Raw genomic sequence first — 25540 nt, forward strand, 5'->3', positions numbered from 1 at the left:
TGAGCGGATGCAAGACTTGAACTTCAGGTAGAGGCAGAGGAATGAAAAGCAAACACTGAGGTAGGAATAAAGCAGGAACAAAGTAAGCCCCAGGAAGGAGGGGGCCGAGAAAAGAAGTGTGCTCCCCTTGGGCAGATGGATCAGTCTTTAACCAGATACCTTCCTGGAGGAAATGCTTTATAATTCGATTACTGTCAGAATGAAAAAGCCCCACATTGACTCAAGATGCAGCGGTGCTGGCACTCGGGGAAATTGGGTCTGAGGCTCCAACTGGATAGAAAACGCCTAGGCCCCCAGCAGGTTCCCTGCAGCGAGGCTTCCCTGACAGAGAAGTGATGGTTTTCAGGGCATCCAGCTGTTTAGGAAATCTCTGCACCTGGCAAAGTCAAGCAGGAGTTTGTAGAGAAAATCTGACAAGAAAAACAAGGTTTCAGCAGAAACCAGAGACAGGCAGATGGAAGCTGTCATGGTAAATACGCCACTTCAAATTTTCTCCTCCCCTAGAAACAGTTCTGTTTATACTGTCATTCTAACAGTAGTATTAAAGAGATGCTCTGATTCAGTTAAGACACTGTATTTCAGGTTACATGTCCAATCTATTAATTAACTTTATTCATTCAGTAAGTATTCACTGAGCACCTACTGTGTGGCAGTCATTGTTCTAGGTTCTGGGGTTAAGCGGTAAACAGACGGAAATCTCTGCCCTCGAAGAGTTTACATTCTAATGGCGGGGAGGGGAGAGATAATAAACAAAATAAGCAAAATGTGTAACGCTTTGAGTTCTTCATCTCCAGCTTGCCCCTCAAATATTAAGCTCTTGTTCTGAATTTTCAAAGCTGAACTAGGAGAGTGACAGTGTTGAGAGTCTTAGGGTTAGAAAAGTCAGCTCAGGCAGGGCTTCTAAACAAGTCATATGCAACTGAATCACCCGGAGACATTGTTAATGTGCAGATTTAGATGGGGGCCTGGGGAAGAGCTCCCAGGTGCTGATGCTGCAGGCCCACAGTGCGCACCACACTGCTGAGGACCCCACTTGGGAGTCAGGCTGCGGGGATGGAGCTGGCCCGGAATGCAGACTCCCAGCCAGACTGGCCTCACGGCCGCTCCCTGCTGGAGCTCCAGCTCCTAACCTCAGCAGAGGCCCTAGCTAGTTCACAGAGCACTCCTCTCCCTGATTTCCACAGCAACTCCTTCCGGCAGGCTGGGCAGCCAGGAACAATACTCCTTCTTAAAGGGGAGGAAACAGCACCTACCCCAGGGAAGTTGTGTGGTGGCAAAGCTGGGAGCAAACTCCCATCTCTGTCTAGAGGGCTTTGCCTGGCCAAGAACAGACTAGGGCCTTATAAAGAGGGGAGATGCTGCAGGCTTGTGAAGAAGCCAGCACAGCGGCAAACATCACTCAGAGTCACAGAAAACCAGGCATTTACGGGGCTCAAAGGGCCTTTAACCTAAACAGGTCTAGTTGCTGTGGCCCACCTGAAAACAGTTTACTAGTTGGCCTTCACTGAATTGGCTTTGGGGTGGGTTTCCAGTTTACCTGTCTGTCTCCCTCTGGCGTGATGTGAATTTCACAGGAAGCAATCTGATAGCAGCTGTTAGAGATGTTCAGCCCTCCCAGGTGGCTTGCCATAGCCTGACTGATGCAGCCAGGTGAGCCTGGGGACCTGGGATGGCAGGAGAAAGGACTATTCCCTTTCTTTAGGCTGGGAGCCATGAGGAATTACTCATTCTCATTTTACAGGATGTATTGGAAAGATGATCACAGAGGGAATGGGCACAAAACAGCTATTTCCTTATGTCAAGTTGGGAGACGTCAACAGAGGTCATTCGGCCAGTCAAAACACACTCAGCCCACGCTTTCTGTAAATATTTAACCATCCAGAATGGCAAACACTGCTTTATGGCATGTCATAAACGATACTGTACTAAGACGGAACCATTTCATGATGGGCCTAGAGCAACAAAGACAACAACTGGAGATCTCCTTGGTGGAAAAGAACATGACAATGAGAATGCTTTGGGCAGACACATTCCTTCAGGGAGGGCCAAGGCAAAAGCCAAGCCGCCAAGCCAAGGCGTTTCCCCTGGGGAACTCTGCTCACGGTATTAAGTGTGGTATGTTTGCAAGAGCCTAAATGGCTGAGACTCAGGAAGGCTATCCTGCAATAGGGACGGGGCTGAGGTGCCAAGAGCAGAATTTTCCGAAACTGGAGCCAAGATCAATTGTAACAATGGCCGAGAGAGGAAAACAGAGGCTGAGAGGGGCAGCTGGCTTCTCAGAGGAAGAAAACAGACAAAGCCTCTAGAAACAAGGGAGGACTACAGAAGCGGTTACCTTGGAGATCAGTTCAGGATCTGCGGCAGATAGGAAACCTAATAGGGTATTGGTCACAAACTGGCCTGACAAGATTCTGGAAAATGGAAATTTGCTCTCAAAAATTTCTCACCAACTACCTTCCAACCCCACCCCTAACCTTTTTTTTTTTTTTGCGGTATGCGGGCCTCTCACTGTTGTGGAGACGCCCAGGCTCGGCGGCCATGGCTCACGGGCCCAGCCGCTCCGCGGCATGTGGTATGTTCCTGGACCGGGGCACGAACCCGTGTCCCCTGCATCGGCAGGCGGACTCTCAACTACTGCTTTTTTTAGGAAAGAAGGATTGTACCAGAAAACAAGGCAGCCTTGGTTCTACTCAGATGACAGAGAGAAAGGAAAAGGGAGGGAGGGAGAAAAAGGGAAGGAAAGAGGGAGGGAGGAAGGAGGGAAGAGGAGGGACGGGGAGGAAGAGGGAGGGAGAGAGAATGAGAATGGATACATCCGAAGTAAGACTAGAACGAAAACTACTTGAGAGCCTGTATGGATTCATCCCAAATCCTGTAACCTGCGCCCCGCAGCACCCGTTGCCCGGGACACTGCCACTTGTCAGGGTTCGGAAATGAGGACAGAACAAGAGTGAAAATCTAAGGCCCATTCAGAACAATCTACCTTGTGGTGCCCTCCTGAAAAGTTAAAAAGGCAGAAAACTAGTTTTATCTGTAAGAAAATGTTTATTCTTTTGAACCCCACAGGAAAAAAAAAAAAAAAGGAATGCAGCCAAGACCAAGTATTTAACCAAAATAGTGTCCCAAAAGGCAGCAAAATGGGGGAAACCTCAACACAAAGTCAGTGACAATTTTCCATGTTTTTGCACAAAGATGAAAAAAATCTGTGACAATTCTGAGTAACACTTCCATGGTGACAATTACACAAGATGATTCAAAAATGCAAAGTGGCAGCAACATGCATACCTGGCTAAAGCTAGAAGGTTTTAATCCCAAAATAAGATCAGTGATTAAAAAGGAAGATTCTTTTTAACACTTCTATCTTGCTGACTTGCTTGTCCTACTTAATTTGCTTTAAATGAGACATACATGCCAATTAACAGGAAATTTTAGAACTATGTCCTTCCAGAATCCATGGCAAGGAAGTCAAACCATTCTATTTGGTTTCTTAATTTTCCTAGGTTCCAAATACAATTTTGCTTTGCCCCTCCCTCTCCCAGCCCCTCCCTCCACCCCCTCCCTGATTCTTAAACACTTCCAAAGGTTGCCAGTGCAAACACTTTTCTACCAATGTATAATATACACTTGAGACTGAAATCTTTGTGCAGAGTTTTGAGTTTTAAACTCTTTTAAAAAACAAAACAACACAACAAACCTTCCTTGGCACAAGAGCTGAGGAATTGTCAAGTTTCTTTTAAATCGTCAAACACAAGATGACGAAAAGTGGAAAGCACAGTTAAAGGAAATTTAAAAAAGATAAAACAAAACAAAACCTAGAACTGCAGCTTTTATTAGCCGGCATTGCAGTCTCTCGAACACAAACACCGCCCAGCTCCCCTTCCCAGGGTGCTTGCCTCGAGACAAGTCCAGAACACTGTGGTGCTTTCAATGAAAGGAAACAGAAGGTGTGGCTGAAGTGGTACCGAACAGCCCAGCTACCCACCAGTTCTATAGCAGGATCCGTAGTGAGCTTGACACAGAGAGAAGGTAGATGATGGTAAAGGGGGAAATTGTTTAAAATCAAGTTTCCTCTTGAAATGTCTTTTCCCAAGGCACTGTGAACAAGGCTGCTGCTAGCAATTTTCTAGGACTAAACACACCGATGGGAAGACACACATTTCAGACACAACCCGTTACATTCGCACAGCTGGTCCCATCACCTGAGTCTCCCCTCGGCTGAAATGACACTCCTTGGATTTGTTTGGTCCTTGGAGGGTAATCAATTTTTGTTTTCTGTAATTTTAGTTATCATTTTCTTTAATGCAGCCATAGCATCAAAGCTGTGTTCGGTTATTTAAACCTTTCACACTAAAAACTAAGTTTTCATTGTCATCCCATGTGAATCCAATGTGCAGGTTTTGCTTGCTGATTTAAGAACAAAACAAAACAAAAAGAAAGGGTTGAGAAGGAAAAACTCTGCTTTTTTTTTTTCTTCAAGAGGAAACTGTAAGAATACATAAAAGGCAAAACTGGCTACTTGAAATCCAAGAATGGTTTTAATGTAATGGCCGAGAAAAATAAACTGCAAAGTTCTGTGAGGTCTTCTAAAAACTTACAAGAAAAACTGGTGGGCAGTTCTAATCAGGCTTGGATGTTATCTTTCCCCCCCTTTTTAAAAACGACAACATATACAGTCCCACAAAATACAATATAAACTTTTTTTAATCTTGACTGCCAGAGACGCTCCCTTGTGATGCTTTCTGATAACCAAAGCCTGGAAAAAACACGCTGCTGGCCTTCATTTCTTCAGGGGCTGGTAAACAGAGGCATTGGGATCAAGTCCAGAGGGGCTGGTCTCCACAAATTTGGAAGAGTAGTGTGGGGAAACGGGGCTCAAGGGGCTGGTGGCGGCACTGTATGTTATGCTGGGCATGACGGCCATGACTTCGGCTATCTTCTGTTTTAGGTCCTTGATTTCCTGGTCTTTCTGAAGAATTTGTCCTGGAAGATCAAAGACCCACCATTAGTGAGAAGGGAGCGTTCACCCACCAGAGTGCCCTCTTGGGCCCACTGATCCCAAATGGATTCGACTCCAGCTTTGATGGTTTGTAAGGGGAGACACATTTTTCCAGTAATGTGCCAAACAGTAAATATTTAAACACTGTGAGCCACATACTGTCCTTGTCGTTTTTTGTTTTTTTTTTATTTTAAACCATAGAAAACTGCGAAAACCATTCTTAGCCCACGGGTGGTACAAGAAAAGGTGGCAGGCCAGATGTGGCCTACGGGTCATGGTGTCAAGAGGAACTGCGTTTAGGTAGGTGTGACGAAGCAAAGAGCTCAATCTCCAGGAGCCACATTTTGAGCTTGGCAGTCACCAGGGCAGCCGAAGAGGGTGCTTCTTTTGAACTCGGGCTCTACCTCTTGCACGGAAACATTTTTCTGGGAGGATGGACTATCTCGGAGTATGAGACCAAGGAATCCAACCAGCTCCTGCCTGCCGCAGGGCCGCTTCCCTTTCTGTGCTTCTCCAATGCTCTCTGTGTTAACTCGTGAGGTTTCTGTTTCTACTCCCTCACAAAGCTTTCCCTGCTCCTTCCATCTAAATCAGACCCTACCCCCAGCCCCCGACTCCTCGATTCTCAACACACCCTAAACTTTCCTTTCTGTCACTTTATTCTTTGTAATAATGATAATAATTACAATAGCTAACACGTATGTGCCAGGCACTGTTCTAAGTGCTTACGTAGACTAACTCATTTATTTACCCCAACAACCCTATCAGATGGGAATTATCATCACCATCATCCATTTTATAGATGAGGAAACCAGGGCACAGAGAGGTTGAGGGACAAGAGCTGGGATTCAAGATGATGCAGTTTGGCTCTGGAGTCTGCACTCCTGCCGACTGCATTTTTCTGTCTCCGGTGAGTGTTCATTTGGGTGATGATTTGTGTCCATCATCTCTCCACTGGCCCATGAGCTCCATGAGGGCTGAGACTGTCTCCCCATTTTTGTCCTTGCCAAATCCCTAGTGCCCAGCCCAGTGGAAAGCTGAGGCCCTGCAAGGTGTGTATCTTGCCCAAAGTCATTCAGTTATTAATGACTAAGCAGGACTTAAACCCAGGACCACTTTGTTCCAAAGCCCATGCAATTTCCATCATGCTTTGATGCTCCCTGGTCTACTAGGGGAAGAACACTTAGGAGTAGCCCTTCAGAAATTTAAATGCTGAAAAAAGGAAGAGATTGTATTTGAGTTGCACTCACTTTGAGTCCTACAGAAGACGGTAATATATTTAAAATGTAAGAGAGCATGGTGGCGTATTTTAAAAAATGATATAGTAGATGAAAGCCATTTTGGAACCAAGATGAATCAAATGATATAGAAAGTAGGAAGGAGAAACCCAGCAAGGGGCTTGATTTAAATTATGAAGTTGGGTTCTTATTAGAATATTCCAAGCATGAGCATGACAGTGGAGGGGAGTCGTGGGAAAGGCGGCGGCAAAGAGCCGCCCCGCTCTGGCTTCCTTCATGTCCCCTCAGCTTCAAGTAAGCATCAAATACCCTCCATCCCTTTGAACGAAGTAAGCCTCAGGCGAATAAAATACCTAACAGCATCTGATATATAAGCCACTGTATCTTTTTTCCATGAAGATTTAAGTTTGATTTCTTTAATCAGTAACATACAAACACTCCCAGAGCTTTGGAAAAGACAGTTCTCTTTGCTTTACGAGAATTTCTGGGCCAACAAGGAAGCATAATCTGTGCTGGGAAGCCAAGTTCCCCTCGGCTACTCTGAGACCCAGGTGCTGCTTCACTCCAGCAGACAACCTCTTTCAAGTCTGCAAATCCAAGTAAAAGGGATGAGGCAGAGAGAGGGTAGCCACTTCTCAAGGAGGTGAGCCAGGCAGGCAAAACACCAGCGTACGGTCAGAAGTTTAGCAGGATTCCCAGGAACCCTCCTTTTTTTTTTTTTTTGCGGTACGCGGGCCTCTCACTGTTGCGGCCCCTCCCGCTGCGGAGCACAGGCTCCGGACGCGCAGGCCCAGTGGCCATGGCCCACGGGCCCAGCCGCTCTGCGGCACGCGGGACCCTCCCGGACCGGGGTACGAACCCGCGCCCCCCGCATCGGCAGGCGGACTCCCAACCACCGCGCCACCAGGGAAGCCCCCCAGGAACCTTCTTTTTAAATGCCTTTCCCTGAGTCCACAGATCCATAAGACTGGTTCTCAACCCCTTCTCTTCTTGCTCTGCCACTGCCATCCCAAGCCACTCCTATGGCTTCATTGACTTCTCACAACTTCTACATCCCACCCCCAACCCCGGGGTTCTGGCCTTTTCTCTGGGGCTTAGGGCCCAAATTCCCACTGACTGATGAAGATCTTTAGGCTGAGTGTCCGGTAGGCAACTCCAGATCAAAGCATCCCAAACCAAACTCATTCTCTCTTCTCATTCCTTAATCTGTTTTGTTCTTCTTCCATGGTTCCAGCAACCCTGTTGGAACACATCACCTGCTTCCTCCTCAAAATCTAGGGGATACATCCTCTAGTACAGCTTCATTCACGGTCCTACTAATCTACTCTCTTCTTCCATGTCCCCCAGCTAGAGGCCACTGGACTGCTTACGTGGACATTCTCAACACTGTCCTTCCTTTGCTTAAATGCCATTCCCTCAGGTAACAATGTTCTTCCCTGCCATTCTCTGCTCTCAGAATTCATCCTTCGAAGTCCACTCAATGGTCCCTCCCTTATGAAGCCACCCTGATCTCTCCTCTGTCCTTTCAAGCCATCTGCCTCTACCTAGTGGCAGCAGGCCTCGTGCGTGGCTTTCCCTAGTGCAGCACTTCCCACAGCGTCCATGTTGTCCTCATGCTAATACTAAGACATTTATCCGCCTTCTTCACGTGCATTCCCTCATGAGCCTAAGTGGAGTCTTCCAGGAGCAACATGGCAAGTGAAATAACAATAGACTGAATGTAGAGACAGAGACGAGAACTGAAATATCTTCTATTAACCCAGAAATTAAAGAGATTTGCTAAATGTAAAATACTGCTTTTCTCACTAAATTTTTTTTGTTTTGAGAAATGGTTATTTTCATAAAATGTTAACACGCAATGTTTATTACATTATTTTTTAATGAATTAATAAATGTTTTAGGTTTTAATTTCTAATACATCAATATTGGTAGACATAATTCACTTGAAAAACACCTCCCTTGGGGTACTCAATAATTTTAAGAGTGTAAAGGGGTCCCCAAGACCAAAAAGTTTGAGCACAACTACCTTAGCGGATCCCCAGCTAGACTATGTCTTGTTCGTCTTTGTCTCCCCTTCACCTTCTAGTAAAATGCTTTATGCAGAGCAAGTGTGAACGCTCTGTAAGTACCTGCTGAAATATTCTTTTCCTTCTATTAAGTCAACTGTTTGAAAATTTTTTTCAGTAATCTATTGGTGGCTTATCAATTTCTTGAACAAAATCTAAATTTCTTTTCATCAGGTCATGTCAGGCCTCTGTTCAGAAGCTTTCCAAAGTTTCCCATGTCACGCAGAGTAAAGTCCAAAGTTCTTTCCATAGGCTGCAAAGTTTGGCAGAATGTGGCTCCTGCTACTTTTGACCCTAAAAACTCTCCCCGTCACTCAGGCTGCAGCCCCAGTGGCCACGACACATGTGCTTTTCCCCTAGAGACTTATATGGCTCACTCACTCTCTTCCTCTCAGTCTCTGTTCAAATGCTACCTATTCAAAGGCTCTTCCATGTCCTCCATGTCAAAGCAGCAGCCCTACACACACACACAGCCTGCGTCACCACTGCTTTATTTTCTTCACTGCACCCATCAGATATTATATATTTGCTTGTTACTGTCTGTCCCCTTAGGGGTTTGCACAGTGCCTGGCATGTAGTAAGTCTCAGTAATATCTGCCGAGGGAATAGCCTGCTCTCCAGACTTTCCTCCCTCCACTCCCTCATCTGCAGCCTCCACTCCAGCAAAGCAGAGCCAGCTGCCGCTCTGAACACATCAGGCCCTCCTAGCTTCCCTGGCCTTGCTCGAGCTGTTTCTTCTGTTCAGATGCCTCTCTACCCCTCACCGCCACTACACCGCTTCTTCACTGGGCTAACCCCTTCTCATCATTCAAGACCCAGCTCAGACATCAGCTCCCCTGAGAAAAAGCCCTCTCTAACTCTCCAGACTGGCTGAGTCCCTGGGTCTCTATGTTCCCACAGGCCCTGTACATCCTGTTACATCAGTATCTTTTGGTGACTCTGCAGTTCTCTATTTCTTCTACAACACTCTGAGCTCCTTGAGCAGAGAAACTCACTCTTCCCTGTGTGCCCTGCACTTGGTATGTTCTCATCTCAAAATATGTCTGCAGAATGAATTAATGTGATGATTCCTAGATGTCCACGGTGGGTACTTATCAAACCACTTGAAGAGGAAACGGAAATGCCTTTGGTTTGAGCTCTAAGGGAGCTCTGCTCTCCGTGTCCCCAGGCATTCTCAGCCATGCTGCGTGACCTGGGCTGTTCTCCTACCTTGGGCAATCTCGAGCTGTCGCTTTGCATCCCCCAGTGCAGAGAACAGGTCCAGCTTGATTCTTGTCTCTGCGCTCAGGCTGTTCTCCAGGTGCTGCGTTTTATCTTGCATGGCTGAGAGGGCTGACATTAACACCTCAGTGTCCTTCTCATTTTCCTTATACTTCCGAAGCTCCTATCAATATCATCAAAGCAGCAATGTTACAAGATAGTTTTGGCATCGATGTCTACAAATTAGCCTGAAATCACAAATAAAATCCCACTATTATTGACCTGGCCCCTAGAACACAGAATCCTGGTGTTTCATGGGTTTAGACCTCGCCCCTTAGAGGGAGTGCAAAATGTATTTATACAGTGATGTGCACATACAAAACGATAATTGTATTGGACTTTTTGAGATAACTGTGGACTCTGTCTCCAGATAAAACTTTCAGGCTTCCCTGGTAGCGCAGTGGTTAAGAATCCGCCTGGCAATGCAGGGGACACGGGTTTGAGTCCTGGCCCGGGAAGATCCCACATGCCACGGAGCAACTAGGCCTGTGCACCACAGCTACCGAGGCTACGCTCTAGAGCCCGGGAGCCACAACTACTGAGCCCACGAGCCACAACTACTGAGCCCGTGTGCCACAACTACTGAAGACCGTGCACCTACAGCCCATGCTCCGCAACAAGAGAAGTCACCATAAGGAGAAGCCTGTGCACTACAACGAAGAGTAGCCGCAACGAAGACCCAATACAGCCAAAAATAAATAAATTAAATAAATAAATTAAAAAAAATATATATAAAACACTTTCTTACAACCCTAATTCAGAACCACAAAGAACTGTTTCCCGGCTGCCGGCTGCAAATGTTGCTGTAACGCTGTAGTCAAACGTGCGAAAACTCTACTCTCAACCTACACTAAAAATGTTAATTATTTTGACAGCGTATACTGAAAAATAGGCCCACTTAAAACATCAGATAATGTAGCCTATATATATGTGTGTGTGTGCCCATGTGTGTGTGTGTGTATATATATATATATATATATATATGCTGATATTTTTTTCATTTTAAGAGAGAAATCAAAACTTATTATAGTCAATTAAAAAATACTTAAAAGTTCAAAGAAGAAAATAAAAATCACCCAAAATCCCAGTGCTGCAAAAAATTTGATCTATTTTCTTTTAGTCTTTTTTAAGTATACGTGTATCTTTCAGCATAACTGAAATCAAACTACACATACAAGTTTTTAAAAACATATAATCTCAATTGTTCTTTGAAAATGCAATTTTTATTGGCTGTTTAATATTCCTACATGTATATGTACCATAATTTATTAAACAAATCTCCCATTGTTAAGATGATTTCCAATTTTTTTGCATTTATATACCACTATGATGAACATCTCTGTATATCAATCATCGGTGAGGCTTTTAAATATTTACCTTAAGGACGGAGTCTGAGGAAAATATTCTTTAAAAATACGTGACCTTTTCCAGAAAGTTACACTTCCACCGGCAACATAATACGAGGCCTATTTCATTGTATCCTCACCCAGGTTGATACTGGCATTTAAAAATTCTTTGCTGATTTCACAAGAGATAAGTGATATCCAATTTTAATCTATCTGTCTTTGGTGACAGATGAGGATATATTCTTACATTGTTATCAGTCATTTATATTTCTTCTGTGAATTATCTATTCATATAGTTTGCCTACTTTCTGTGTGTTTGAGCTTTTCTTAGCAATCTTTATGAGCTATTTACATATTGAGAATTCTTTTTTTTTTTTTTTTTTTTTTTTTGCGGTACGCGGGCCTCTCACTGTTGTGGCCTCTCTTGTTGCGGAGCACAGGCTCCAGACGCGCAGGCTCAGCGGCCATGGCTCACGGGCCCAGCCGCTCCGCGGCATGTGGGACCTTCCCAGACCAGGGCACGAACCCGTGTCCCCTGCATCGGCAGGCAGACTCTCAACCACTGAGCCACCAGGGAAGCCCCCTAATTCTTTTTTTTATAATATTTGTTGCAATATCTGTACCCTCCCCAATTGATTTTTTCATTTTTTTTTCACTTTGTGATTTAAAACAAAATGGTATTTTTCCCTGGATTCAACTCTTCCTCTGGAATTTATTTTTGTGTGGTGTGAGATGAGCATCTCATTTTATTTTATTTTTTCCCGTTGTCTAGCTGTTCCTCAGCCTTTCACTGACTAACACTTGCTGTTCCATCCATTTCTTTTTTTTTTTTTTAAATAAATAAATTTATTTATTTATTTATGGCTGCATTGTTGCTGTGCACAGGCTTTCTCTAGTTGCGGCGAGTGGCGGCTACTCTTCATTGTGGTGTGCGACCTTCTCATTGCGGTGGCTTCTCTTGTTGCAGAGCATGGGCTCTAGGTGTGCAGGCTTCAGTAGTTGTGGCACATGGGCTTAAGTTGCTCCGCAGCATGTGGGATCTTCCTGGACCAGGGCTCGAACCCGTGTCCCCTGCATTGGCAGGCGGATTCTTAACCACTGCGCCACCAGGGAAGCTCTCCATCCATTTCTGATGCCGCCTTCACTGAACACTAAGTTAGGCTTTGTCTCTGGGTCACCTATTCTACCCCACTGACCTACCACTAATTTCTTATGGGCTCCATATGACTCAAATTACTGTAACTTTACAACTTATAACACTAGCCTTAAACATCCCTTTGAAGACCCAATGCCACCACATACTAGGCTAAGGTACACACAGCCCCAAAACTGGCTATGTCCACAGCACTGGCAGCTTTCCTCCCTATGCACTGCCTAGAGTGGCCATCTGTGAAGCTGAGAGCCATCCAAAATGGTCAATTCCCTGGCGATGGACAGAGAATTAGGGCTAAGAAGAGGTGTATACGTTCCAAAGCACACTAATCTGGCCTATAACCTGAAAAAGTGAAATGAATCTCCCGGAAGTCAAATTCTGGTATAAAACATGTCAAGGACCATTAACATTTCTGGCTTGTCTTAGAATCCAGATAAACTAAATATGACTTGAATGAGCTGGACAGGTGAGAGCTCCTTTTGGTCATACAGAGATTTTCAGATGCAATGGGGTTTGGCCTGTATCAGAAGGCACCATCTCTACACGGAAGCACAGAGCACAAACCTAACACGGAAGAGGAATTCAAGCGCGATGAAGTCTGTTTTTCCTCCTTTACCTGAACTTTCAGTTCTAGTTCTCTGATCTGGTCTTCTTTCACCTTCATGTCCATTGTGAGCTTCTTGCCCTCTGCTTCTAATTCTCTGATCCGATTCCGTAAGGTTTCGGTGCACTCTCCCCTTATGAAAAAGAAGAGAAGGGAAAAAGAGGATTTAAAAGACTATAGGTTTAACTATACTGCAGGACTGATATTTTTCTTATACTCCAGAGTCAGATTTTAGCTTTTGGCTCAGTCTGCTCATTCTCTCTGTTCTTTATAATTTCAAAAATGATCTAAAATAATTATTAACTGGGTGTCTAATATGAGCCAGGTGCCAAGCTAGGTACTTTACCCACACTTCCTTCTTTACTGGGGTAGGGTTTATTATCCTATTTCCCAGAGAAGAAAACTGACGCTACTTAGATATAATACTAGTTCAAGGTCACCCAGCTTGCAGGTCACAGAACTGGGATAAAAGAACTGAGGTTTCTCCACCTTGCCAATCCAGCAAGCTTCCCATCAGGCCATATGAGTTGAGACAAGGCACACAAGCTGAGCAAGAGAGAACCAGACGTGTGCTGTCTCCAGCAGGGGGCAGTGAGTTAACAAACATTTTCACTTTTGAGGGACTGTGCACTGGGAACGTCACCTTTCTTCAGTCATGAAGTTTTGACAAGACTGGAGTAAACAGAAAAAGAAGGGAGCAGCATGAGGTTCCTTCTCAGGGCTATAATAAGGACAAACTTAAAAAGATGATGGCAATGGCCAGTCCAAAGCTGGTGAACTGTTTAGGTTTCAGAAACAGCCTGGTGGAGAAGGTAGGTGTCCTTTGCCTACGAAAAGGAAGGCCCAGTGAGAGACTAAAGCCTTAAGATATACTTAAGAATCAAAACAGCCTCTACATAAATGATGGCAAACAAGGACCATCCAAGGATAAGACCAAAGGCAATAAGCTTAACCAAAAGCAAAAGAAATTAAGGGTAGAGACTGAAATCAATGTACTGATTCTCAAGCATAAGAGACACTAAACAATATGGTTAAGAAACTGTCATATCCTCCTCAGGGACTTTTTGAGAAAGAGTAACTGCTGGATGAATTAAGGAGAGCACAAGCCACACCAGATGACTGTTCAGGAAAATCTCCTGCAAGTGTAAGTGCTTCAGGAACACTCACAAATCTTTAAATGAGTGAACAAACAACCCCACCCCCCACCCCCGACATCCTAAGCAGGTTAGTAAAGGGTCTTGTGAATCTGTATAGATGCTAACGGGCCAAGTTAGCTCAGCCATCTGCAGTACAGAGTCTGCTGGGGGAAGGCAGGATCACGCAGGAGAAAGAGTTCTCTCTCCCGCTGCTATTTCCTAAAAGATGAAATGATGGTTCACCAATTGTTCTACAAATGCCAGAACCCAAAAGGAGGCTATTAACATGACAAATACAAAAAATCAAAAAGTAGAATTATATCACATAGACACAAATTTAGGGATAGAAACTTAAAATTAAATAAATAATAATTTACCCTCCCCTGCATCTGTAAACCCATAACTGACCCCCACCATGCAGATGAACTTCACCAGTCAAAAAAACAAAGAAAAAAGAAAAAGTGAAGTAGAAGCCAAAAAGACAGAGAGACAGAAGGGAAGAAAAAGAGGCTCTTGACTCTCTTCCCCATCTTTTCCAGGTCATTTGACAGTTTGCTGATGTCCAACAAAGACATGAGCAGTCAGTACACAGTGCTTGGGGGACCAAGATTTTATCTTTCTTCCATTTTAAGATTAAAAACACCAGAAACACACAACTAAGAGTAAAGCACAATGATAGTCCTATAAAGGGAACAAAAGTCCAGATTGGTTCCCTCAAAGCATTTAGTAATTATCGGTCTTACAGAAAGTGGCTGGAAATCCCTTTTTGAGCAGAATTTTGCCTCCCAGGTGTGGGAGGCATGGAGATTCCCTCATCCCACTTTAGACAGCAGGTCACTGGTCACTGAGGGATGAAGTTGTCATGACAGCATAAGCTTGCACAGATGGGGTTTAAACCAGCTAATAAAACAGTACTTAAAAGCAATCCATCCATGCATGATTGTGTATTTCCAGTCCTGCCCAAGGCATCAAATTCCCATTCTCAGTCCAAGGAAAGCCAACCTTGGATTAAGCACTCAGGTGACATCAACATACCTAGACGCAGCAGCAAATGCAACAGCCCGGGCAGCAGTAGCTTCTTCTAACTTCTTCCTTTTTTTTTCCTCCATTAACTGCTTTTCTACAAAACTTCGGGCTTCCTGCTCAGCTTTTAGCTTTTTCTCCAACTGGCTGATATTCTGCTTATCTTTTTGCTTCATCTGCACAGCATTATGTAACCTATATGGAAATGATTGCCATACAAAGTTTTACAATTAGAAACGTCCAATATAAACCCTGGAGAAACATGGCTCCTCTTTATCAGTTTGAGGCCAAAGCAAACAGGAGATTTGAACAGCAAATCATAAATGTCAATTCCCAGAGTGTCCAAGGAAAATACATTGTCATTATTATTTAACAATTCCTAAACGCCAATAAACAAGCTGCCTTACAAGACACAGAATTGGACCTAGCCTCTGCTGTATTAATGTAAGTGATCTACAGAAGGTAATCCAGAAAATAGGATAAAACAAGTTTCTATCAGAGGAAAAGATAACTGTAGAACTAATTCTAGTGCCCCAAAGCACCTTGAAAGAACTTCAGTCTGAGACCAAGGAAGGGCTGAACCAGATCCATTGACACTGAGGAAAAGGGTAGGAGGGGAAGGTCTTTCTCTGCCTGAACACAGTATGCCACAGCCTGCTGCAGCCCTTCCTTTCCCGCTGGGGGACGTTTCCTCAGAGCGCCCCGCGACAGTTAGAATCACAGGATGCTTAATTTCACATAAAAACTGCAGCCACATTCCCTTCCCTGCCACTACCACCCCCAGCTTTACGCATCAATATAAGGTGAGTTTCTCTCAATATATCAATGTAAGGTAAGATGTTCTCTATGTAATAATGCTAGAGCCATCGCACACATACGTGAGTCAGAAGCAATGGAGAGGTTATTTGCCTATAATGCTCTAGCTTTTGAGCTACATTCCCTGAAAACGATGAAGAACTGCTCTTTCAAGGAAAAGCCCAGAAAGCTCAGCACCTGTAATAGTAATCACTACCCCAGACACACGCTGTTTAGAGATGAAAAAAAAAGACAGGCCCACATTGAGTCAAGAAGTAATTCCAGAATGAATTAATGGAAAGCATAAAAGAATTCATGCAGAAGAGCTAGCTTTTTGTCTGCCTCTTCAAATAAAATCAAGTTCAACATCAGTTTTTAGTTCCAGAAATCAAAGGAGACAGAGTCTAATCCTCTGGAAATGTTCACTCAAGGGAACAAGAGTTTCAAATTGTGGCAGAAATACTTCTTGTCAATTTTACTCATATTGTCACAAAAGCTCAATAACTATTTTAAACTAAGAGAAGAAGTTATTAAATGAGAGAAGACAGAATAGTAATATTAATAAACTGTTTGGCTGCAACGAAATAAGTTTTTATAGATTTTATAACATGTTGAATATCTGGTCCTACATTAAATATTTTAAACATTTTGTTTAAAAAAAAAAACCCCTCTGCTAGATCCCTTTGTCGTCATGAGCCTTGTGCTCCAATCCCTGGAAACAAGAGCAATGCGAGGCTGCTTGACTCACGGCCAGAGGCCCACGAGGCACACGTACTTGTTCTGCAGCAGCTCGTTCTCTTGCCGGAGCTGGCCCATTTCTGAGCGGATCCCTCGCTCGGTGCTCGAGAGGGAGCTGATCTGACTGCGGAGCTCCTGTTCCACTTGCCTGCTGGCCTGCAGGTCGGCCTTTAACTTTTTAATGTCTTGTTCCAGCCTAGGAGAAGGAGAAACACAGCATCTTCATCACTGACAGGCCAACCCGGGGCCTCTGTGGGAGACCCTGGCTGAAGTCCCTGACTGCTGGGTGGCCGGTGGAGCACCCTGCCAGCAGCTCCTGACATCAACGCAACTCCCGTCTGCAATCAGCCTTCGAATCAGTGCTTCCGCCTGGGTCTCCCCCTTCCCACCAGAGGGTAACTTTTGATTTCCCCCCAAATATTTGTGAACACTGACAGGTGAAGATGGTGCTTGTGAGTATCTGAGCTGCTAATAAAGGAGGAGGGGAAGGCAGAGGGAGGGTGCCTGAAGGGCATGGTCCCCTCTCCACTGGTGAATTCCCCATGCCCCTCAGCAAGGGAGATATGCTAGTAACAACCAGCTCAGGACCCACATGCTTTGAGATATCCTGATAGATCAGAGTCTACTGTCTGAGATTCCCTCCCACCATGGGCCTAGAAGAAAACAGTGTCTGAGGCAGCCTCCTGAAACTGCTAGCATCCTTGCTAAATGGTGTTCACACTTATGGTGACTGTGACAGAAGAGCTCACTAGACTCAACAACAATGAAAAAAGGAACAAATTACATGATCTACGAATCACAAGAAAACTCAATCTGTGAAATGAAGCTTATCTTTTCAATTCCTTACTCCTGTTCCATCTATTTTCTTTAATGCAGTAATAGTTTCACTTTAAGTGATACGTATTGGGGAGCTATTATATGCACATGTAGGACTGAAAAGGGTCAACAAAGAATATAAAGTTAAGCCCCCTTCTTCATGAGAGGACTTTACAATTTCACTAGAGGCCAATAAAGAGACATTTAAAATGATTAAACCATAATACAGGAAGGCCATGGTTAAAAACATGCTAAAGGGAGTAACTAATATTTAATGAGAACTTACATGCCAGGCACTGTTCCATAGGTTTTAATGGTACAAACGCATTTAATCTGTACAACTATGAGCTAAATTGAATAACCTTGGCAATTATTAGTCCCATTTTTACAGATGAAGAAATTTAGATTCAGGAAAGGTTCCAGCCCAAGGTCACACAGGCAGCCTAGCTCTAGACTCCACTCTCTTCTCCAGCAGGCCAAACTGTGGCTCTATCAGCCACAGCATGGCATGGGGAGAAGTGTCGCATGAGTTCTGAGGAGAGAAGATGGGAAATGAGTTGGGCCTCGAAAGTTGGGCAGGATTTGGAGAAGCAGAAGGGGAGGAGAAGGCATTCTAAACAAGGGGAAAACATGCTCAAAAGCTCAAAGGTAGCAACAGCCACAGGCATTTGGAGGCAGAGCAATCAGTCTGGCCTCTGAGGAAGGCTTGTACTCTGGGAACAGGGTGAGAAAGGATAGAAGGGACCTGGCAGATTAGACCATGGAGAACGGCACTCAAGTTCAGGCCAAGGATGACTGCCAGGTGAGACTCAGAAGACACCTTTTCCTACAAACTTACAGTAGGCAAAAGTCAGTTAGCTCTGAAGAGACTCTTGTGCATTTCACTAATCCAACACACCAACAGAACCAAGAATTCTGGAGGGCAATGGTGATCTCTCCTTGGAACTGCCAGGTCCATAGACTAGGTCCTTACAGATATGTTTTATGAAGCACGAAATCCCCAGGGCCCATCAATCACAGTGATCAACACTTACTAAATACATGTATCGGTTGCCTGGCATTCCTTAGAAAACCAAAGAGCAGCTTTATTTACCTGTCTTACCTTTAGCCAATTGAAACAAAATCTCAAAACCAAAAAGTCATGAAACATCAATGGTTAGCTCCCAGGCCCAGTAGCCAGTCCCCCTGTCCAGTGCCTGGGAACACGGACTAGAGACTCTGTGTTCCAGAAGAGCTGCCGGGTCTCCTGACACAGCTCGCTCCCCAGGGAAGCGTCACAAATGGACATCATGCCACACTTTCCCTATTGCCAGGGTTATTCCAGTTGAATGTACTCCCGGAACTGTTCTAAACAATTACCGACTGGCATTTATACCATCCCCACACCGTCACTCATTCACCCGAAGTTACCCAAGGGATATTTTCTAAAACAGGTCGATGCTGTCAGGTTATCCTCATTAAGAAGTTTGGCTGAAAAATGTGTTAGGTAATTTATCTTTTTTGAGAAGTCGGTTTCACAGCCCGAGGGCTGCATTTTTAGTAAAAAGGATGAGCTTTAAGAAGAGACTAGGGACTTAGCAAGGTTTAGAAACGGGGTATAGGATCAGGATTCTCGACTCAGCTCTGGAGCCAGCTCTGCGACCCTGGACAAGGCATATAACCTTTCAGGACTCAGTTTCCCCATCTGAGGCAAACGATCTCTAAAGTTCCTCCCAGCTTGGTCTAGGATTTCTAGGCCTGACACACTTACCACTGGCTGTTGATCTGCTCCTTCAGATTAGCAACCTAAGCTGTATCATATGCAGAGGCCCAGGAATCAAGTTCCACACAACCAGCCACTGGGGCAAAGCATATGCCGCAGTTGGGAATGAAAGAAAAATTAAATCTGCGAAGTCTAGATGTCAAGAATTTTGAAGTTATTACTTTTTTAGAGTTTTTAACCTATAAAAGCCAAATTTCCTACCATGAACTAAGAATAACAATTTCTGAATGAAACTTTAGAGCTCTTTGAAAAATGTAAAAAAACCAAGGAGTTAGTGCAGTTAGGAGAGCAAAGTGTGCAAAAATATCTAGAGTGTAACTTCTGGAGATCGCAGAACACTAAACAATATTTTTGGTGTGTAGAACTATGAAAATTTTATCAAAGACATATAGCAGCACAATACAAGAAAAATAAAGTGACGTGGTTTCAAGGGTGTGTTCACTTTTTGAAAATTCATAAGTTGTACACTTAAGATTTGAGCACTTTTGTGGATGTGTGTTATACTTCAATAAAAAGCTTATTTTCAAAAATTAAATAACTTAAGTTCACAAGGCACAGAATTAAAATGCTTCAGGATTTTCATAACTGTTGCCATTGCTTCTGTAAAACTCTGAATGACTGTTTTCCAAACAGTTGCAGCAAACCTGTTAGTTAACACAGCATTCCTCAGTTTAAGGAACACTGGTCTACAGGAAACTGCATGACAACATGTAAGATAACTTAATGTGCTAAATGGTAAATTCTCAGTAACTTTTAAAATTTATTAGGGGAAACTTTTCATTGTCTCTCTGCAGAAAGCATTAATTTAATGTTGAACGTTCACTATATTTTAAATCTTAACTGAGGTAGGTGGTAAAATGATTTACAAACCCTTATTGGATTTATGTTTTTATTGCAAAAGTGATACCCAGTCAAAATAAAAAACTGCATACAACAGAAAAGTATAAAGAATAAACATGTAAATAACTCATAACCCTTTCATCCAGACAGAAACACTATTTGTATTTGGTTTACTTCATTTCTGCATGTCTTTTTCTTTCTCTTTCTTAACACATGTAAACATTTTTCATATTGCTGAGAGGGTATCACATGTATAGTTTACATAGCTTAAGCACCTTTCCACACGATTAGAAACTTTTCACAAACAACTTAATTGCTGCATAATATTACACTGCACAGAGGAACTGTACTCCCAATCCCCGCATGTGCTCAATAAAAAATGTATACATGAGTCTTTAAAGAATTACATGAATTAGTAAGTTGAACTGAATCGAGCCAGTCAAGTACCAGGGGCATTTATTAGACAGATAACTACTACTTGTCATAATGGTAAACTTAACCCTTTTGTGCTGAAGGTCAATACTTACTAGGTAAAATGCAGATATATAATTTATTGCTGTGAAACACCAAGAAGTACTGATTAAATGGTGTTAAGAGGTTAATGCAAAATCTTCAAATGTATTCATGGGATTTTACTAAAATGTCGATAGCTGCAACCTAAATTTGAAGCACGTGGCCAGGAAGACAATGAGGCAGAAGTAATAGTTTATAACCCTTAAAACTAATTTCAGTAAATAGGAATCAAAAGAAAGCAGGAAAAAATTTCATCTCCAAGCTCAAATCCATTTATCAGAGCTAAATCCTATTCTCCTCCCTACACAATAGAAGATTAAGGGATAAAAGAGAATTTTCCTCCAGCAGAACTATAAACTCATCCAAAAAAGAGAAATAATGGGTCAGACAGATCTTAACCAAACTTTGGTAAGGCTTCGGCAGGAAATAAACATACTCCCTCCTTGCCCAACTCCCGTGGCGCTAGTCACCCTTACGAAGGCTGTCCAGTAGTGCTGCCACTTGGCACACAGACAGGGCCCACAGCAAAGCTGAAGTCTATGCGTCCAATAAATATGTCTGTCTGGGCCCAATCAGACAAACCAGGGGTCTAATCAACTCAGAATGTTACCTGTTAGGTCCAGGCACCTTTCCGAGCCACTTTACTGATAAAATTTTAAATCAACTTCTAAACTTGTAAGCTACCTCTAAACTCCAGCAGAGCACCTAACTCACAAGCAAGAGGTGGGGCCCCTGGAGCAGCCCTTCCTCAGGGCTCCACTCGCCGGCCCAGCTGACTTCAGAGCAAAACTGCCAAGCTGAGGAACACTCTTACCCACTCCAAACCTCAACTCTACCTCATCTCCTCCCTCATTCCACCCAGCTAAGGTACGCTATAATGTAAATGGTTGCTAATTATTTAATTTTAAGGGAAAAAGTTACATTTTAATAAGGGGTAATTTCCTAGCTGACCAAAAGAATGAAGCTCAAACCTGAGTCTTTCAAGGCAGGCTAAGTAAGAAAAATATCTTTGAGCATCTTGAAGCACACCTGGTAGTAAAACAAAGTACAGTATTCAAGTGTCAGCTTTTAGTTGAAAGAGGTATTGTTAAGCATCTGAAAAGGTAGGGAGATATTTATGTCTAAGTGTTTGTAATCCTTATCTTTGTGAATTACTTGAATTACAGCCACAGTGCTATGACTTCATTGAAAGTTTAAAAGTCTCCAATGTGTAGAGCCAGTACCTTCATGTTTTTATAAAGCCTGAGGCTTTATGAGGCCTGACTGAGAACACAGAAGAACTTTAAGACTTTGGGGCAGGAAACTGCCCCAGGAAGCAAGTCCTGCGAAAAAGAGGGAGATCTTTTCTCAGCCAGGACTTCACCTACGGATGACTCCATACCCATTCCAGAAAACGACCTAAGTGTATATTTCTATGGGTTGCCAGCTTGACCCCATGAGGCCCTCAGGAAGATAAGGAGCCTCGGCTCTGCTGGTTATCTCTGAGCTCTAAGAAGCTGTGACAGAGATGCTGTAGGCCTTGCATGACAACACAGGACTTAAGAGTGCTGCTTACCACGTAAGAAAAGGGGCTTCAGAAGGTCACCTTCAAACGATACAGCCAAGTGACTGAAAGATGAGTTTTTTTCACAAACCCATCATACCAGCCAAAACGACCCGCTCCTTGTTTCCAGACATCTTCTGCCTTTAATTATACCACCCCTCCCTCCTGGAGGAATGGCCTCCAATTTTCAAGTCTCACTCATTCGAGACCCACTTAAAAAATAAAAACAAAAACCAAACTCTCCACCATGAGGTGCTGATTTCCCTCTCCTTCTGAAATCTGAAAGCCCTTACTGTTGGTGTTTCTGGTTTGGCACTAAACCATTTCCCTGTGCTGTTTTTACATTTGTTTTGGTTTTTAATATTTTCCTGTGTATATATCTTATTTCTAAAGAGCCTATAAGTTCTCTGAAGCCAGGGACTGGCGGTGCTCTAAAATTAGAAGCTGGAAGTGTATTTCTAAAGTTTCTTCCAACCCTTCCAAGACCATGTCTCTAACTCTCGCTCTGTGTCCATTTCCTCAGTGCTTAGATTAGAACAGGGTTAGCGTTATGATATATGAGGCTCTGGAAACAACCTATCTACAGAAGGCCGCCAGATTTTTAGTTTCAATAGTGGCTGAAGGAGACCGGGGTAAAGGGGCATTTGCTTATCAGGAAGGCAGGTGCACATGAAAAGACTGAATGAAGATGGGAATAAAGACACAGACCTACTAGAGCATGGACTTGAGGATATGGGGAGGTGAGAGAGTGGCATGGACATATATACACTACCAAACGTAAAATAGATAGCTAGTGGGAAGCAGCCGCTTGGCACAGGGAGATCAGCTCAGTGCTTTGTGACCACCTAGAGGGGTGGGATAGGGAGGGTGGGAGGGAGGGAGGTGCAAGAGGGAAGAGATGTGGGAATATATGTATATGTATAACTGATTCACTTTGTTACAAAGCAGAAACTAACACACCATTGTAAAGCAATTATACTCCAATAAAGATGTTTAAAAAAAAAAAAAAGACTGAATGAAGAGCAACTGCTTTATCTCGCTAAGTACCTAATTCCATTAGGAGATCCCCTGGCATAGGTTAATCATACAAGACAAAACTTGTTTAGGGACCACACAGCTGTCTATGCAGGAAACTGAGCTCATAAATCAAAGCTCTGTCCCCAAAAGAAATACTGTTTACCTTCTCCACCAACTCCTTCCCTTCCCCCCTTTCCAGGTCATTCACCCTGACAGGCTGGGTAGCATGGGTCACTCACATAAAAACATGAATGTCTTTCATCTTAAGTGAGGCCTACACTGACTTGAAGCTGCTCTAGTATATCCTATAAACCACAACTTTGGAAATAAGGAAATGAAGCTGCCTCTCTGTCTCTGGTTACTGTCTGGTTAGCTGTCTCACTCTGGTTACTACAATTGCTTACCAGGCACAAGTATCCAAAAATAAGCAACAGCCTGATTACCTGATTGCTAGGTGAAACCATAATACAAAGTACCTTATGTCTCTGCTCCCTAATCTGTCAAACACATTCATTTTCATTAAGGAACACAGAGAAGGAAAGGAAATCTAGAGGATTTCACTGGCCATTCACGGAATAGAAAACTGACTTCTTGAAGCCCTTTAAGAATAAAGCTATGGGTGCCATGAACTAGTATATTTAATAAGGTCCTTAAAAGATGTAGTCAGATATGATACTTTGTATCAAAAAAGTCTTTAAAATGTTCATATCTGTTAATACATCATCCCTCTCCCACACTGGAGATACACACAAAGATTTGTGTAAAAGTGTGTTTGTTGCAGCATTATTTATAATAAGAAAAAAAAAAGCAGGAACACAAATATTCAACAGAAGAGTGGCTAAATAAATTGTATCTTCATGTGTCTGACTGACATGCCACCATTAAAAAACCATTGGGGTCTTCCCTGGTGGCACAGTGGTTAAGAATCCGCCTGCCAATGCAGGGGACATGGGTTCAAGCCCTGGCCTGGGAAGATCCCACATGGTGCGGAGCACTAAGCCTGTGCGCCACAATTACTGAGCCTGCGAGCCACAACTACTGAGCCCACGTGCCACAACTACTGAAGCCCACGCGCCTAGAGCCCGCGCTCCACAACAAGAGAAGCCACTGTGATGAGAAGCCCATGCACCGTAATGAAGAGTAGCCCCCGCTCGCCGCAACTAGAGAAAGCCCACATGTAGCAACAAACTCAACACAGCCAAAAAAATAATAAACAAATTAATTTTTAAAAAAACCACTGAGGAAGGATATTCAATGACATGGGAGAATGCTCATGATATAGTCAGTGAAAAAGACAATTACAAAACATTATACATAGTATGAGCTTCGTTTTGTGAAAATATGTATGTATGCAAGAGAAAAAAAGACTGAGAGGATATACATTAAGATAGTGGGGCTTCCCTGGTGGCGCAGTGGTTGAGAGTCCACCTGCTGATGCAGGGGACACGGGTTCATGCCCCAGTCCAGGAGGATCCCACATGCCGCGGAGCGGCTGGGCCCGTGAGCCATGGCCGCTGAACCTGTGCGTCCGGAGCCTGTGGTCCGCAGAGGGAGAGGCCACGGCAGTGAGAGGCCTACAAACCGCAAAAAAAAAAAAAAAAAAAAAAAAAAGATAGTGGCCACCTCTTCTTTATTTTCAAAATTGGAAGTAATCAACAGCTTATTTTTAACATTTTAATTATCATTTTATGATCGGGAGAAAAGTTATTTCAAAAGAGGAAGCTGTTAATTTGCTTTCCATGGCTTTTCAACATTCACTGTTACTCTTAGATTTGCCCATGTCACAGGCCAGTTTCAGAAATAATCTGAAAGCCTTAGGGAAAACCCAACTCTTTCACTTCCTAAACTTTTTAGGTCACTCCAAGGAAGGCGAACTTAATTTTCTGAAGTAGAAGACACCTCAGTTCCTAAATCTACATCAACTACCTGTACTTCCCATTCATCAGTTCCTATCAAAGCAATAGTTTGTCTAAATCTAGATTCTAGAGCTGCAGTTTATGGCCCTGCCCTGGCTCCCTGTAAAAGAAGAGAGCAGGCATCACTCTGACATCAGCCTTGACAGTATACACACGTTACAGGGGATGGTGCTGGGAGGTCCAGATTCTAAACTGGCTGGTCTGTGAAATCTGCAAATAACCACTGTCCATGTCCCCTGTTTCGGTGTATTTTATGCTCCAAGAACATGGCAGAAAAACACCTTGATGTGGAGTAAGTCACCTGCCTTAGACACAGGAGGCCTCTATACCGTATGGTTTGAGGAACACCAGAGACCCAAACTACCCTTCTTACCATAATGCTGTCCCCTCTCCTTCTAAGTGGTCTGAAGGCCTCACGGTCAGGTGTGAGGATGCAACAAAAAAGGTGGCAGTCTTTGACTCTGGAGGGGCACTGTCAACAGGTGCATGTTTTCCAGGAGCACACAGAACTCAAGGACAGGAGAAGGCAAAAAGTTCCCATTAATACATGGCAGCTCAGTTCATGGGAATTACCAGATTGCCCCTAACTACAAGTCCTTCCTGCAGGAGTCCAGTTTTTGACTGGTGGGGTCAGTGGGGGATGGAACAAAATACAAGAGTAACAGGAAGGGTCAGGTGCAGAGGTTACAGACTGGTGAGCCAATCCGGCCCATGAACATGTTTGTTTCACTCTCCTCCACATGATGTAAAAATAAATGTTGTGGAACTGTGAGATTTC

At 43.6% G+C, this 25540-nt stretch overlaps 1 protein-coding gene across 2 annotated transcripts in view; it reads right to left on the reverse strand.

The window, feature by feature from the left end:
• Positions 1–4516: 4516 nt before the first annotated feature.
• MACO1 (macoilin 1) overlaps positions 4517–25540 on the reverse strand; it is a 56152-nt gene continuing 35128 nt past the window's right edge. The window contains exons 7-11 of one of the 2 annotated variants that reach the window (XM_022551771.3): positions 16393–16551; positions 14835–15017; positions 12676–12796; positions 9510–9684; positions 4517–4980 (exon numbers count right to left, since the gene is read on the reverse strand). In XM_022551771.3, the coding sequence (XP_022407479.1) occupies positions 4778–4980; positions 9510–9684; positions 12676–12796; positions 14835–15017; positions 16393–16551 (841 nt within the window). In that variant the 3' untranslated portion in view covers positions 4517–4777. Of the gene's footprint in view, positions 4981–9509; positions 9749–12675; positions 12797–14834; positions 15018–16392; positions 16552–25540 lie in introns of those variants that run through there. The other variant, XM_089898748.1, reaches the window with a different exon arrangement.

This window comes from Delphinapterus leucas, chromosome 1, assembly GCF_059928025.1.
Source record: "Delphinapterus leucas isolate spDelLeu-1000000601 "Yukka" chromosome 1, BTC_Dleu_Yukka2, whole genome shotgun sequence".
Taxonomy (NCBI): Eukaryota; Metazoa; Chordata; class Mammalia; order Artiodactyla; family Monodontidae; genus Delphinapterus; species Delphinapterus leucas.